We start from the raw sequence: 16,712 nt of genomic DNA, 5'->3' as shown, positions 1-16,712 counted from the left end.
CTTAAGTGTGATCTGTTTTTGTGGAGTTGCCTCTTAGCAAAAAGCTGAGTGAATTGATGATTTTGCCAATATTGTGTTTAGACAATACAGTGTTTAGATTTTGAAGGAAAAAGATGGAAGAAGTGTGTGTGAGTTGCTCTGCTGTCTTAGTTGTCAAGGCAACAAAGTGTGAAAGATCGGTTCAGACAAAGTTCAGTTACGTCTTTTTATTTCATTTCCTGCAGACGTTTTTACAGAATACAATCGGATTTATCACAGGCTCAACAGGTTGTTTAACTTCATCTTCCTCCTCATCCAAATAAGCATGTGGTAACTGCACCGCTGCAACCTAACAACCCTGTCACATAGGCTATGATGTCACCTAGCGAGATAGCTGGGTAGAATTTTTTTTCTTTCAAAAAAAATTTCAAATCAGATTTTAGTCAAGGTCGTTCCCCTGAAATGACACTATCAATGCCAAAGCATGCACATTTAATTTCCTCTTTAATTATTTGTGGTACATCTATTTACTTGCTTAATTCCATTTTACTGAGTATCTGCTTACTAATATTTAAAGTCTTAATTTTGAGAAAGTACCATTACAATATCAGTGCAACAGCCTACCTGCGTTTAATACCCTTGTCACCAGTCTCTGTTATATATCATGTACCACCTTTAATGCCACAGCACCTATTAAAGCTAAAATACTAGATACTAGATACTAGAATACTACTAGCAAGAAGGTGTCTCCATGGAGGAAAGCACAGAAAAGGGAATGTTGTAAGGTAGAACGCAGATGGTGTAAAATTAATCTTCTGATTGGTTATGATATTAAAACCAAACTTCTAGACTATAAATACTGTATGTAATTAAGGTAGAAGGTTTTTTTCTCAAATGATGTTGAATACTGCTTGGATCCTGACAAAAATAAATCTAAGGTGGGCCCCAACATTTCAAATCTGATGGTTGATTGTTATGATGTTTCTCTCAGTTCGTGTTTTATATAAACACTCTGACAGGAAAACCAGTATAATGTGCAATCCACTTAAATAAATCTTTTCTTAGTGAAGTTGAAAATCCCAAACTCCAAAGATTCTCCAAGATTCTGGTATTGTAGCCGTAAAGCTAGGAGTTCCTGTTATTTTTGTCAACCCATAATTTACAGATTTATTTTTGTGACTGTATAGCTATTATACTCTCCACTCACACTACTTTCTCCAAATACTGTCCTAGCTCTATAATGGGCCTAACGAGCAAGCTCCACTGATTGGTACATTCTGTGGATACACTCCCCCCCCAGCCAACAGCACCACGAGCTCAGCTCTCACCGTGGTGTTCAGAACAGACTCCTCTGTGTCCATGTCTGGCTTCCAGATGATGTGGTACCAATATGGTAAGAAAAGAAATGTCTTTTGTTGCTTTGGATCAGGGTTACAGAGATCTGTTTCCTAACATTTTGTACGTCAGAATACAATGTGTGCATAAGATGTCATAATTGTACATTTTTAAGAATAAGGGCTCTATTGTGAATCAGTTTGCAGTGATGAGCATTAATGTCCAGCATTTCCATCCAATCCATAAATACCCATCATTGTAGGGCCCTGAATTTAAGTAAAATGACAATGTTTCTCTTTCCTTAAACTATTTTGAAAATTGTATTCAGTTTGATTTGATGGTATCCTCATGGAGCTAAAACTGGCCATTTTTCAAACATGATCCTTTTAATGAACATTTATTTAGTTTTATTTATGTATTGTTTTGTTGTATTTTTCATCGGGCTGTTTGAAGTGTTCTGAATGTGTCAAACACACCTGTTGATAATGCTAATGCTAATCACAGCTGACAAGTTTTGAGAGCAGAGGAGCATTGTGGTTATTCCAGTTGGAGACTACAGATGAATCTGCTATCTGTTGCCTTAAGATGGCTTTAAGAGTCTCCAGAGTAAATGACTTCTGTAGAGGATACTAGTTGTCTTTAAGTTGTCTTTAAGTTGTCTTGTCGCTCAGTGTTTATTCTGTCTCTGTCTCAATGTTATAATCAGAAGAAAAAACTGTATTTCTTCTGTATGATCACATGGTTGAAGAATGTAGAATGAAAGTGAAACAGGCAATCAAACAAATGTGTGCAATGTTAAACACTCTGTGTGTCCCTGTAGGTTGTGGTGGGGAGCTCTCTGGTCCCAGTGGCTTCTTCAACAGCCCTGACTACCCCAACAGGTATCCAGAAAACAGGGAGTGTATCTGGCATATCACCACATCAGCTGGCAGCAGCATTACCCTCACTATCCATGAGTTTGATGTGGAGTTCCACCAAGACTGCAACTATGATGTGCTGGAAGTAAGATATGGACTCATCTCGCTGAAAGATTTCGGCTAAAAACCTCATCTCTAGTACTAGAGTTGATGCAATCAGAATCAGCTTTATTCTCCAAGTAGGCTATGTCTACACATACAAGGAATATCAAGGAGTCTAGTTTTTCCGCTGCTCTTAATCAGCAAGCACTTATTGCAACATTGTTCTAGTTGGTAAAATTTGTTTATCATTTTAAGGCCAGATATGCACATGCAGTACAGAACTCCATCCAGACAACTTTTCTGAGTAGGATACATATCCTCCTTTTCATTGGTTACATTTTAATCGCAGAGAAGTTCATATGACTCATCTGAGACACGTGTAAAATAACACCTAAGCTTCCATCATCACTTCCCCTCAGGTGCATGGAGGCCCAGACCTGTCAGCCCCTCAGCTGGCCAAGCTGTGCACCACCACATCCAGCCCAATGCATGTCTCCAGCACTGGCAACTTGCTCACAGTGCGCTTCAAGTCTGATGCCTATGTCAGTGGTAGAGGTTTCAATGCAAGCTGGGCTGAAGTCCAGGGAGGTGGGTGGACATAAAAGCACAAGGACAGAGCAGTCACAGTTACAACTAGGTCATTAGAGAATGTCACAAGGGCTGTAACTGTGCCGTGTGAGTCTTTTTCAGAGGCAGTTGAATACTTGCATGTTTGAAACAATTTGAGCTGTTAATGATCAATAAAACAAAAATACTGACTTACAAAAAACTTAGCTGGGATAAACACAAAGCACAAGAGTAGGATTTTCTTTGAGAAACTGAATTATCTAATGCTGAGATGTTAGTAGTTTGAAAGCGGGTGAGACAAAAAAGAATTGTTGACGGGGTGTAGATTATGTGGATCATGGAAAATTTGAGATGAGTGCTCTTCATCTTTTCCTTAGATTAAGTTGCAAAGTTCTCCTTCCAATAATTCTATCAGGGCTATGCACTGGACCAGGTAGGACTCAAAAGTATGACACCGGAAACTCTCCGACAGATGAACACTTTAATCAGGACTGGCAGGCAAACAATACTTACAGACTTGGGCAATGACAAAATACTTAGCAAGATACAAAAGATTCCAATGGCTTGACAAGATACAGTTGGCAACTTGAACGCTTGACAGGACAAGACAATATGGCACGGGACACAGGGAGACGCAGACAATTTATACACAAGGTAATGGAGAACAGGTGGAAACAATCAGGGCGGGGCAGACAATCACAAAGGCGGGAAACACACAAGGGCAGGAAGTCAATAGCCTGAAACGAAAGGAGAGTTTAGTTTTCAAAATAAAACAGAGACTAGACTAAACGCAAGTGAACACAGACAACTTAACAGACACAACAAGACATAATAAATTCCCCACTTCCAGATCTGTGGTGGTGGTCCACTGAGAACAGGGCAGAGAGAATAGGATTTTATGATCATGAATTTGGCTGCAAAGTTAGCTGTAAAAATGCAAGACCATACGATGGGATGAGTTTTCAAAAACTTAGGGAAGGAGCTTTAAACATTGCAGCTTTGTGGTCTGACATAAAGACATCTAGTAATTCAGCATTTTCTGGGCAAAAGCCCTAAGAAAGTACCAGTTCAAGGATAAAACTTTTAGAATGCGTTCTTTATATCATTGTAATAGAATGAACAATCCAACAAGGTCTTGGAGCTCACTAGACATACAGTGGGAAGGACTACATTTATGAATGTTAAAATTGCTATTCCTTTGGAGTAAAGGCACGGGACCTGTAATAAGAAAGCCTCAAATGAAATGAAATAAGCAAAGGAAATATATGAAACAGCTGAGTCCGCGCCACTCACACAGGGTCGAGGAAGATAGAGATGTTCAAAATGAGGGGATTTAGTCTACACTAAGAAAACAGAATCTACTGGAGTCAGCAAAGTTACCATGAGAAGGTCCAAGCTATTAGATATTTTGGAAGTGTGTGAATAGTTGGCTGCTTAAGAGGCTTGCATAGAAGAGTTCTTGATTGAGAAACTGAATTCAGTTGTCCATTTAACTCGTGGTTTTCTGTAGTATAATCAAAGAATCAAATGCATAAATCAACCTATCCATAAATGAGGTAGAAATGTAATCAAATATATGCTCACAGGCGTAATTCAGTGAAATTAGGCTTGTAAATTTTCAAAATTAGCAGTTCAGAGAGTTAATTCAAAAAGCATTAACAGGTTTGGGTGCTTGGTCAGTCAAGCAGCAAACTGGGATTTCACAATCAATTTAAAAGAAAGTAATTCAAACCTATTGAAGATATCACATCTAAACTGATTACAAGTAAAATGGTTCTCCAGGCCCAGGGAGGTGTAGCAAGTAGAATGGAGGTACTGCAGCAATTACAGGCATGGACTCGGGTAGTCATTGTTGGTAACGGTCCACAGTTTGCAGTATCAATCAATCAATCAATCTTTATTTATAGAGCGTCAAATCATAACAGCATTATCTCAAGACTCTTTCCATAAAGAGCAGGTCCAGACCAAACTCTTTAATTAGAGAGAGACCCAACGATTCAGGAATTCAACATTAAGGATTCAAGAATCCCCACATGAGCAGCATCAGATATTATATTGAGCAACAGTGGCAGGAAGAACTCCCCTTTAACAGGAAGAAACCTCGAACAGACCCAGGCTCAATGTGGGCGGCTTCTGTCAGGGTCTGTGTTGGGTGGAGGTTTGGAGAGAGAGAGAGAGAGAGAGAGGGAAAACACAAACAGCAACCAACATACTAACAGTGACTATAGCACTGACAATAAGAGTAATGAGTGTCATGTAATAGATTTAAGAATAGTTGATTACTCAGCTGTGTGATTAACACAGTGTGCATGAGACAGTGATGATTAATGCGATGGAGACCTAATACTGGGCTGATGGAGTGTATTTTGGATTGTCATTATTGTAATAGAGACTAATGGTATAATATTGTTGATAGGGGTACATAATTGTACTATTAGGAGTATGTAAAAAGGCATATGATACTGTTTGATTTGATGCTGCTCATGTGGGAATTCTTGAATCCTTAATGTTGAATTCCTGAATCGTTGGGTCTCTCTCTAATTAAAGAGTTTGGTCTAGACCTGCTCTTTATGTAAAGCGTCTTGAGATAACGCTGTTGTGCATTGGCGCTATATAAATAAAGATTGATTGATTGATTGATTGATTGATACTGCTGCCACCATCACCACCACCACAAGTCAAGTCAAGTCAAATTTGATTTACATCCAAAATCACAAAGTATAAGTTGCCTCAGGGTTTACAATCTGTATGACACCCAACACCCTCTGTCCTTAGACTAAAAACTCCATGTAGAATACATCAGAGACAGGCTACACGGTTTTCACCAGCACTCTTAATAAACTTTGTCTACTGTTCCTGCAGGGTGTGGAGGCCCAATCACAGCTCCATCAGGGGAGATCCATTCTCCTTTGTATCCCAGCAGCTATCCCAACAATGTGGACTGTTCCTGGGTGATAAGTGTGGATCCCCACCACCGTGTCTTCTTCAACTTCTCTGACTTGGACATTGAATATCACAGCAGCTGCTCCTGGGACTATGTGGCTGTGAGTGACTGATTTAATCAGTTCAAGCAATCATTATTTATAGAGCACCAATTGATGACAGTGTTATCTCACAATGCTTTCCATAAAGAGCAGATCTAGAACACTTTAAGAGAAAGACCCAACGATTTAAGAATTCAAAATTAAGGATTCAAGAATCCCCGCATGAGCAACATCAGATATTATATTAGGCAACAGTGGCAGGAAAAACTCCTTGTGGGTCCATGTTGGGTAGAGATTGGACAGAGAGAGAGATTGTGTGGGGGGAATGCACAACAAACAACATCTAAAATAATAATAGCAACAATAGGAATATGACTAATAATTAGCAATATGGTAACATTGACAAACATGACAATAGTTAAGATATGAATAATAACTAGAAAATTTGCAATTCATACCTGCTGAATTGCTGACGCCACACTGCATTGCTGCCTGTTGTAATTCATGGTTTAAGGTTGCATGATTTGAGTGGTGGGATTTCCTACTTCCTGTGAATGCAACACGTGCGCGTTTCTGCGTGTCAAGCGTCACTAATTAACCGATGTCAATAAGCAATATCACAGTTTTAGTTTTATGCCGTGTTCCCTCCTTCTCATATTATATTATCTCATATTATAATGGGTGTGTATTGCGCTGCCTAGAGCGGGTGACGTCATCACTAGAGTGCAGAGGAGCAGAAAAATGGTCTGAAAATCTTGTTTTTAGCTCGCTCTCACACCCACAGTGTGTCACTCAGACTTACCATTTATGCATCAAAATGTAAGGAAAATCGTGCCCGTCGCAGTAATGTGGCCACGGAAACAAAAAAAAACGTACACAGCTGCCTCCATGAGCCTCGAAGCGACAGGAGTGCCAACCAACTGCCTCATTGACTGCCACGTTAACTGAGAGCACAAACTTCAGGAGGGAGGCAGAAACAAACACTTTTCTAACCTGCTCCACTCTCTCAATTTAGAAGTTAGAGACATCAAACTACATGTACGTGTTCAGCAGAGTGTCTTCTCTCCACAGGTCTACGCATTAAAGCTGTGACATTTACTGTTTCTAGCTAAAACCTGGATTTTCAGAGGTGTGTCACAGCTGAAATCTCAATGAAAGAGCTGTGTGCGCCCAGAGTGACTCAGCCGCAATGCTTGTGCTTAACATTCAAAGCTGCACAGTTATACTGAAAGTATATGTCTGTCCTTCTGTAGATCCATGATGGACCTACCATATCTTCTCCTCTGCTCACCCGTGTATGTGGCACCAGTCTTCCTCACTCCATCACATCCACCCAAAACAGCATCTATGTCCGGTTTAGGTCCGACTCTAGTCGCAGCCACCGTGGCTTCAGTGCTCGCTTCTCTGAGGGTGAGTTTCCTTTAACTGCTCTGTTTGAATCACATGGATGAGATATTAAATCAGTCATTTTAAGGACTCACTAATGCTATTTGAAATGCAGACTACAGGACTTTCACAATCACAGAATTGCTGTCCTGTTTAGACCACAACATGTTTTTTTAATCTGAGGCTACTGTCAAGTTAGCGCAAGGGTGCACAAAGTTCACAACTGATCTCAGATTTCTTATTCCACTTTCTATGACTGAAGCAAATGATTGTATAATATATATATCATGTGATGCATTTGGCAAACAAAACCAAAGTGTACTAAAAGTGATGTAACCACCACAGATAGAATATAAGCAAGCTTCAAGGAAGGATGAGGTGGAGATAGGAAAGAAGAATTTGACAAATTGCAGTACAGGCATTTGTAAAAGCAAACAAGTAGAATGTAGCGATAAACTTTGATTTAAACTTAACTGCATTTACTTTCAAGTGAGAAATTATCTATCTATCTATTATCTATTATTATTATTATTATCTATTATCTATCTATATTTATGACAAGCTATCCAGGTCATGTATCATTTTACAACACTGGGTTGCACAATGGAATGCAAGTTGTAGCCCCTTAATGCTGGATACACAAAGAACATGTGTACAAAAAAAATAAATGTTGAATAGAATAGAAAAAGATGAAATAAAAATAAAATAAAACAATATATAGTTATGTATGTACACTCCCCTCCAAAAGTATTGGAACAGTGAGGCCAGTTCCTTTATTTTTGCTGTAGACTGAAAACATTTGGGTTTGACATCAAAAGATGAATATGAGACAAGAGATCAACATTTCAGCTTTTATTTCCAGGTATTTACATCTGGATGTGATACACAACTTAGAAGATAGCATTATTTGTAACCGAACACCAAATGTCCAAGTATTGGAACAGATAGACTTAAAATAGATTAACGTGAAAAGACTTAATATTTAGTTGCAAATCCTTTGCTTGCAATAACTGCATCAAGCCTGTGACCCATTGACATCACCAAACTTTTGCATTCTGCTTTTGTGATGCTTTTCCAGGCTTTCACTGCAGCCTCTTTCAGTTGTGGTTTGTTTTGGGGGGGTTCTCCCTTCAGTCTGCTCTTTAGCAGGTAAAATGCATGCTCTATAGGGTTGAAGTCTGGAGATTGACTTGGCTGTACTGGCTATGGACAATGTTTGTGCAATGACTCTGATTGATTTTCCATCTTCTCTCAGCTTCACAATTGCTTGTTTTTCACCCATGGACAGCTCTCTGGTTTTCTTGTTGGTTACGCCTCTAACTATAAATGCAGTCTGGAGGGGTGTGTACATATACACATACACCTCAGAAACATAATGATAATAATAGTCATCACTTTGGAGGAGGAGACGAGCGAGGGCGGCTGTGGCTCAGTGGTAGAGTGGGTTGTCCCTCAATCAGAAGGTCGGCTCCTATGGGTCAACATGTCAAAGTGTCCTTGGGCAAGACACTGAACCCCAACTTGCTCCTGAAGCAGCTTCAGTGTGTGAATGAGTGTGAAAGAACAGTCTCCTCCAAATTACATTCCTCCTGTATGAATGATGTGTGAATGAGGATGTCATGTAAAGCGCTTTGAGTAGTTGAAATAACTAGAAAGGAGCTCTACAAATACAGACCATTTACCATCACTCTGTTGGACAAAGCTTGACAATATTCCATTGTTTGATGTAAGATAAGCCTTAAGTCCATTATTTCAATAACAAAGAAGCATTAGTCTCATTAAGATGGTCTACATAAAGAGTTCTATTCTGTGAGTCTTTGTCTGTCGTTTGTTGTCTTCCATGTCCTATTGTAGATTGTAGAACCTTCATGTCCTAGTGACTGAGGGGTGGAAGACCATGTCATTTTGTTTTTGTTTGTTTTCAACAGCTTGTGGTGCAACCATCTTAACAGACAATGATGGTGGGGCAATTGCATCACCACGGTACCCAGCATCATACCCACCCAATCAGAACTGTAGTTGGATAATCAGAGCACAGGAACCATGTGAGTTGCATTGTTTAATCTAATCGGAATAGAAATTCATATTGTTCCACATGGTTTACATAAAATGTTGTGCATTGTGTGTTTTAACCTTTGATATGTCTTTCTGTGGCTAGTCAACCATGTGACCCTGTCATTCACTGACTTTGAGTTAGAGATGATCAACTCCAACTGCTCCCATGATGCTGTGAATATCCTGGACGGAGACAATTACCAGGCACCTTCCATAGGTAGTTCTACGGGTTAGAGTTATACAGTAATGTCATTACATGTGATATGTGATTACATTACTGAGCTCACTTTGGTTGAATGTAACAAGTCCACAGCTTGTTCAATTAATGAAATCATGTGCAGCCTTAAATTGAATTAAAAATATGAAATATAAATATAATAATAGAAATAAATAAATCTATCTTTTCAGGGAGGTACTGTGGATCTGAATTACCCCACCCAGTGACATCCTTCAGTAACTCTTTGGTGGTGAACTTCATCTCTGACTACTCTGTCTCCGGCAAAGGGTTCAGAGCCACCTATTCAGCATCCACCTCCAGTAAGTCGTACTAGGATGTACTGCTCACAGTCTAGTTGGACACATTGAAAACTGATCACTGCAAAGTCAAAATCATTCTCTTCTAATGCACAAACACACTGATACTGACACGATCACCAGGAAAACTCATTCTTCTCACCTCTTCCTTATCTTCAGGTTGTGGAGGAGATCTGTTGATGGAGAGTGGTGCATTTAACAGTCCCAACTATCCAGATGCTTATCCGCCTAATGTGGAGTGTGTGTGGACCATCAGAAGCTCACCAGGAAACAGCGTCCAGCTCTCATTTATGTACGAGATTCCCTCTTGACCTTTGAAACATATCTGTGGTTAAATATTCTAAATTTGAGGTCGACTTAGTAGCTTTTTCTGGAGTTTTCAACAGTATCACATAAGCTTCCTCAGTAAATGGAAACTGCTTTGGTGTCATAACATGAAAGTACTTCTGGTCATACAGGTGTTGGTGTACCCCTGTCTCTGTTTAAAGATGATCTCTGGTGTCAGATGTCATAGCCTCTTTGCTCTTTCTCCAGCCTGATCAACGACCTTTGACTCTTTACCAGTGTGAGCAGTTTTAGTTTGATGTTCACAGACAGCTGATGTTGTCTGTTTTCAGTCTTCATCCAGTTTAGTACTGAAGGCACATTTTCACTTTGTAGCGCAACGTGAGATAAGCACCCTTATTTTTGGTTATTGTAACCACTGATATATCACTCATCTTAATGAGCTAATGTGAGCTTTGTCTTGGCCCAGTGACAGAGGCCACTTACTGAAAACAGTGTGTTGAGAAGTAAAATTCACCCCTTTTCACTTTCTAATAGACAGAAGGGATTTGCTTCTTAATGCAAATCAGTCCCATCCCATGTGTTACTGACAGTGTAGGTTGTAACACTTGCAGCACATTCTCATATGCAGCAGAGAGAAGAAAAGTGGTAAAAGAAAGAAAAATGTTAAAACTTGGTACAGATCCAAACATAGAAAATTATTAAGTATGCAACAGATGTTTTTTTTTCTTTTGAGCAATCTGATAATCAATTAATTGTTGATCAGTAAAATGCTACCGGAAAATGCCCTAAGAACAGAGACAGTAAAGACAAACTAAGCCAGATAGTGAAGGTTGCCAGCAAGATGACCATTACACATTCTCTGTGTGAGAACTTTCTAGTTAAATGTCTCATACTTATTGAGAGGATCCTTCATTACTGAATATCAGTGACAGTTTTCTTGTGTTTTGCTCAGTGTCTTTCACCTGCAGGGAGATGCTGGCTGTCATAATGACTATCTGGAAATCAGAGAGGAGAGCTCCACTGGGCCTCTGGTTGGTCGCTTCTGTGGAAACTCGCTCCCTACCAACTACACCTCTGTGATTGGTCACATCCTGTGGGTTAAATTTGTCTCAGACGCACTGACTAGCGGAGCAGGATTCAGAGCCACCTTCTCACACTGTGAGTGACTGTGTGTGAAGACAGTCTTGTTTACATTAAATTAAGACTGTTATTTCAGCAGCAAGGTGGCAGAAATGAAACGGGCAGAGCCCCTTTTGAAAATAATACAATTTGTACTTTGGATAGAGCACAAACCATGAAAACCATGATCACTTCATTTGTTTGAGTCTTAAAACAACAATATTCACATCACACACACACACAGAGGAGGATGTTCTTTCCGCTACGCAATATACCTGATTAACACAGAATCACAGGCACAGAATGTCACACAAACAGTGTGGGCTCACTTTTAAAATGTGCAAATTACTGAATACATGCCCAAAAATGTCATTTGTGAAATATTCCATTATTGTTCAAGCTAAGTAACATAATCTAAATACTTTGGATTACCTTTGGATTATTTAAAAATCGTTGTCAGCTCATTTGTCAGACTCACTTTGAGTGTAGTTAACACGTGTTGAGAATGATCTTTTTTTTTTCTTTTGTTTTTGCAAGGACGCAAAACACAAACGTGGTATGTTTTGTCTTGCCATTGATACTATAGAAAGAAAAGAACAAGATCAAGATAGAGTAAAAACACACTAGACAACATTAAAATACAAAAAGTGTAGCAAATACAGCAAAATTAACTCACTAAACGAATACTTTATGTCTCAGGACCACCAACTTCACTGCAACATTACTTACAACTGCTGATTGTATGCAATGTTTTCAAAGTGTTCATCTCTCACACGATTATGATGTGGGGTGAAAACAAGCTGTCCCTAACTAAAAAGTTGCTTGATCCAGAACCCACCTCAAAACTCCAAAACCATAACAGTTTAAAATATTCCTCCAATTTATAATTTACAAACTGTTTTACACTGTGTAGCAGCTCAAACAAGAACAACACAACTAATATTACAGGTGGTTTCTCCAAATTCAACACATGCCACTTTCAATGACTACTGCAGTCTCAACATTATTCAACCCCCTGAATAGAATCCATCATAAGAGCACTCATTTGCAAATCAGGCGTTGTCTCAAGCACATCTGATCCAACTAATCAAGGGCCTCATTAGCTGCATCAGATGTGCTTGAGATAGAACCCATCAAATACCTGGATTGGCTGTGGGTTTCTTTGCAGTGACATTTGATTGCATGTTAGAAATGCGAGTCAAGTCAGGAGAATAGTCCAAAAAGTTAAGAGAGGAGATGATTGCTTTGCACAAACAAGGAAAAGGATACAAAAAGATAGCAAAGACTCTGAATGTTCCAAGAGATGCTGTTGGAAGCAAAATTCACAAGTTCAAAGCTAAAAGCACTGGCTGCATTACCTGGATGTGGCAGAAAGAAGAAGCAATTAAAAGCTGCCACCAGATTTCTGAGGCAGGAGGACAAAAATCCTCAAGTGACTGCAAAAGACCTGCAGTAAGACTTGGCAGCAGCAGGCACTGAGGTTTCAGTTTCTATAGTAAGGCACATAATAAGCCCATGTTGTCCATGAGGAATGAGCTTAGATTGCTGAGGAACACTGTCAGAACCTGGTGTCTGGTCATGCATTACGTTTGCAGCAGATCATAACAGCAAAAGAGTGCTCTACTAAGACCCAAAGATGCTTAACAAGAGGGGGTTGAATAATTTTGAGTAGTAGTAGTAGTACTCTCCTCCTCGTCCCCCCCAAAAAATCCCAAACCCATGCTGGCCACTGGTGCCATCTTGAAAAGTTAGGTTTTGAGCCAAAGCGCCTAAAATCTTGCATCAAGACGCTTTTTTGTCAACCACGAAGATTCTGATTCAGACATAAGTTTGACGTTAAGACACCATCTTGACCCAGAAATTCAAGATGGCTGCCATCCAGTAGCGCGAAATGTAATTTTTGAATGGGAGGTAAAGATGTGGTTTTTGGGGCTTGCCGTTTTTACGCTATGTGAGGAAGGAAAATAACAATGGTAAGCTATAGCTATCATAATTTAGAATCCATGCCTGCCAAACATGTATGTTTTAGTAATAGACATTTATGGTTTGGCGGTCATCTCACAGTTCACTGAAGGTTCAGATGTTGATGTCAAAACCCATTTTACTTTGGTACTGCTGTACTTTAGGGAAACTACCTCCTTAAGGATCTCTGTAGAAAATAATTGATGAATATATGAGAATTTATTATACTTCAAAATAAGCTCATTTTAATAGCTGTAACTGGAATAGTTTAACAATAAAAACCACCTAGCCCCTAATCATAACCCACTAGATTCTGAAGAATCCCTTCACCACCTCTGTACATCATCATCTCCCTTTCTCTCATCTTTCTCCTCAATCTCAGCTTGTTCTCTTCAGCTGGCCCTGGTGCAGTAGATGCATCGCATGGGTCAACTTGATGTATTAAGTTCAAACTGATAAATGTCTTCATACGTGATTCTAGGTGCATTGGTTTGAAACTTCGCATGAGACAATAAGAAATCTAACTCTGACTTCTTCACTGTTTCTCAGTGTACGGCAATGATGTGACGGGGGAGTTTGGTCAGATAGCATCTCCACTGTATCCCAGAACATACCCCAATAATGCCCACTACCATTGGACCATAACTGTGGAGGGAGACAGCTACATCCAGATCCGCTTCTTGGACATGGACATAGAGGACCTTTACGACTGCTACTACGACCAGCTCAAAGTAAGATTGTGTTCAGCATCTTGCTCCAAAGTGGGCAAGATGCTGAACCCCAAAAATGTCATTAGTGTATGAATGGTGTATGATCAAGTGAATGAAGCGTTTCAGCGCTTTGAGTAGTTAAAAGGATGAGAAAGGTGATATACATTTACCATGTGGTACTACCTCATTCATTGTCCATCCTTATTTTTCGCCAGATATTCGATGGCCCCAGCGTTCATTACTACCCCATTGGGACATTCTGTGGTCTAAACTTGCCCCCTCCCTTAAGAAGTTCTGCAAGCACTGTAACCCTGCAGTTCCAGTCGGATTCAGTGGTGGGAGGACGAGGATTCCTCGTGGAATGGACTGCTGTCCAGGAGTCTGGACCACCACCCACTATCACACCAGGTCAGATAGTCCCTTTGAGCCCCTTTGTATAAGCCACACAACATATAAGACCAGCATACTGTCTGATGCTGCACACTCAAACATAAAGGTACAGTGCCAGCCATTCAGAATTGCTGCACCACTGCAAACAGGCTCATTCATTCAATTACACCATGTGAAGGTGCTTTCTTTACAAAAACAACTGACACAGAATCAGTCAGTAATACACAGTTTTTTTTGTTCTTTTGGAACATATGGACGTTTGGTCCTTTCTTCCTTCTGAAATATTGTATATAATATTGTATATAATATAATATAATATTAAATATTTTTATGATTACACCATTCAATCAAATTTAAAAAATATTTTTTTAATATCTTCTGTTTTCTGTGGACCTAACATTCTAACATCTCCATGTGCCTGCTCACCAAAACTTTGTCCTGCGCTCCATCAGAGTAGTTAACATAATCTGATTCGTATTGTGATATGTAAGATTGGATTGTGGGAGCACATGTTACTGACAAATCTGAACAGGGCCAGTGTGACAATCTAGCTTGTGGGGGCTGGAAATCCATAAGGACAATACATCAATGGCCCTTTAAGGGTAAACAAAGGTCTACCGTGGTGCAAATGGTGTGTTTGGGCTCCAGAAACAAGCAGCACATGTTTCAATTGATTTCACCGTTCAGTGTAATACAGGCTACTCCTTCGTTGCCAGAGGAGAAAGTGGTGTCTATGACAAATTCTTTATAATTTCTGCCTTCTTGTAAATTCAGCATCCAATGTAATGCATTAATGATCACAAATCAAACACAGTGAACTGTAACCAGTACACCTCTTGTTGCCCAAGGAGAAAGTCATACTACCTTTTGTGAGTTCTTGAGTTAGGAGAAACTATATAAACTTTGTGAAATGCTCTTTACAATGTATTCTTAATTATTTGTGCCTTCTTGTAAAACCCACAACTGTTATACATATTAGTTATTTTTTTCTTTGTGTAAAATCACTTTGTCCCAGCGTGTTGGCTATTCTTTGGCATAGTTGAGTGTTAAACAGTGGATCTCTTACAGTGATCATGGCACAGAGAAGAAGGTATATCAGTAACTAGAGATGAGTCACTTTCAGCCTTTTAAGTTTGAACATGAACCTATATTTTATTTGAGCCAGTTCCGAAAAACAACAGTCTGTATCTGTTTTACAAAACACCTTAGCATTCATAATATTTTCATGAGCTTATGATATGATAATATCTATCACATATGAAGCCACTGTGTTAAAAGGCCTGACTTCTGTCCGACTTGTATGTTGTATGTATGCTTGAAATACTGATACCTGAGGTACATAGATTTAGATAAGTTTGAATATCTTTGAACAGCCAATTTCATTTGTTTCACAAAGAGCAGAAGATTAGTCTCAGTCAGAAAGCTTGGTTGTAAAGGAAATGCCAAAATATTTAAAGCAAAATCTAATCCAAATTGAAAAGGAGAACATTTGGAGAAACACATGCTACTCCTCTTTCCAAATAGCAAGACAAGAGACTTGTCAAAATGTATCTTGTATATAGAAAACATTCGGAAGGTGTCATTGATCTTGATTAGAGTTAGTACAGATTTTGATGGATTATGTGCCAGTGTTCTGGTACTTGTTTGAATGTTACAGAGTCACTTAAGTTTCTCCAACAGGCTCTCTGGCCAAAACAAGTAAAGTAGACAGGGGACGACCTTGTTTGCTACTTTTACTTTGCATTAATCAAACCATTTATCAATAATCAAATAGTCAAAAAATCAATTTGTGGAGATCCATCAATCTGTCAGCTATAATTGCTTCAAGGCTTGTGGGGTACACCCTGGATACTTCACCAGTCAGTTATAAGGCTGATACATAGGACAGACAACTAGTCACGCTTACATTCACACCTACTTTCTGTTTTTTGTATTGGGGCGGCTGTGGCTCATAGGTAGAGTAGGTTGTCTATCAATTGGACGGTTGGTGGTTCGACCCAGGTTCCTCAAATTCAGCATGTTGAAGTGTCCTTGGGCAAGACACTGAATCCCAACTTGCTCCTGAAGCAGCTTCAGTGTGTGAATGATTGTGAAAGAATAGTCTCACACATGATTCATACAGGAGGAATCTAATTTGGAGGAGACTGTTCTTTCACACACATTCACACACTGAAGCTGCTTCAGGAACAAGTTGGGGTTCAGTGTCTTGCCCAAGGACACTTAGATATGTTGACCCATAGGAGCTGGGGATCGAACCTTTCGACTGATGGACGACCCACTCTACCTCTCAGCCAAGAGAGATCTCAATATATCAGGGGCTATGATATAATAGATAGAAAGTCACAGTGTCAACGCTGCAGTGTTATCACACATATCATGACATTCTATGTAGTCTTCACACACAGAAATCTCAAAATACTACAATGGCAGGAGATACCCCCTCC

General features: G+C 39.5%; 1 protein-coding gene across 1 annotated transcript in view; it reads left to right on the top strand.

The window, feature by feature from the left end:
- The window catches only part of cubn (cubilin (intrinsic factor-cobalamin receptor)), a 97,871-nt gene that overhangs the window by 38,425 nt on the left and 42,734 nt on the right, over window positions 1–16,712 (top strand). Inside the window, exons 28-39 of the mRNA XM_070852865.1 lie at window positions 1,213–1,372; window positions 2,135–2,316; window positions 2,693–2,861; window positions 5,703–5,884; window positions 7,078–7,234; window positions 9,139–9,255; window positions 9,369–9,482; window positions 9,674–9,802; window positions 9,959–10,091; window positions 11,040–11,245; window positions 13,718–13,899; window positions 14,094–14,286. Of these exons, the coding sequence (XP_070708966.1) occupies window positions 1,213–1,372; window positions 2,135–2,316; window positions 2,693–2,861; window positions 5,703–5,884; window positions 7,078–7,234; window positions 9,139–9,255; window positions 9,369–9,482; window positions 9,674–9,802; window positions 9,959–10,091; window positions 11,040–11,245; window positions 13,718–13,899; window positions 14,094–14,286 (1,924 nt within the window). The remainder of the gene's footprint in view (window positions 1–1,212; window positions 1,373–2,134; window positions 2,317–2,692; window positions 2,862–5,702; window positions 5,885–7,077; window positions 7,235–9,138; window positions 9,256–9,368; window positions 9,483–9,673; window positions 9,803–9,958; window positions 10,092–11,039; window positions 11,246–13,717; window positions 13,900–14,093; window positions 14,287–16,712) is intronic.

This window comes from Pempheris klunzingeri, chromosome 21 (assembly GCF_042242105.1).
Source record: "Pempheris klunzingeri isolate RE-2024b chromosome 21, fPemKlu1.hap1, whole genome shotgun sequence".
Taxonomy (NCBI): Eukaryota; Metazoa; Chordata; class Actinopteri; order Acropomatiformes; family Pempheridae; genus Pempheris; species Pempheris klunzingeri.
This window is presented reverse-complemented; position numbering and strand designations above follow the sequence as displayed.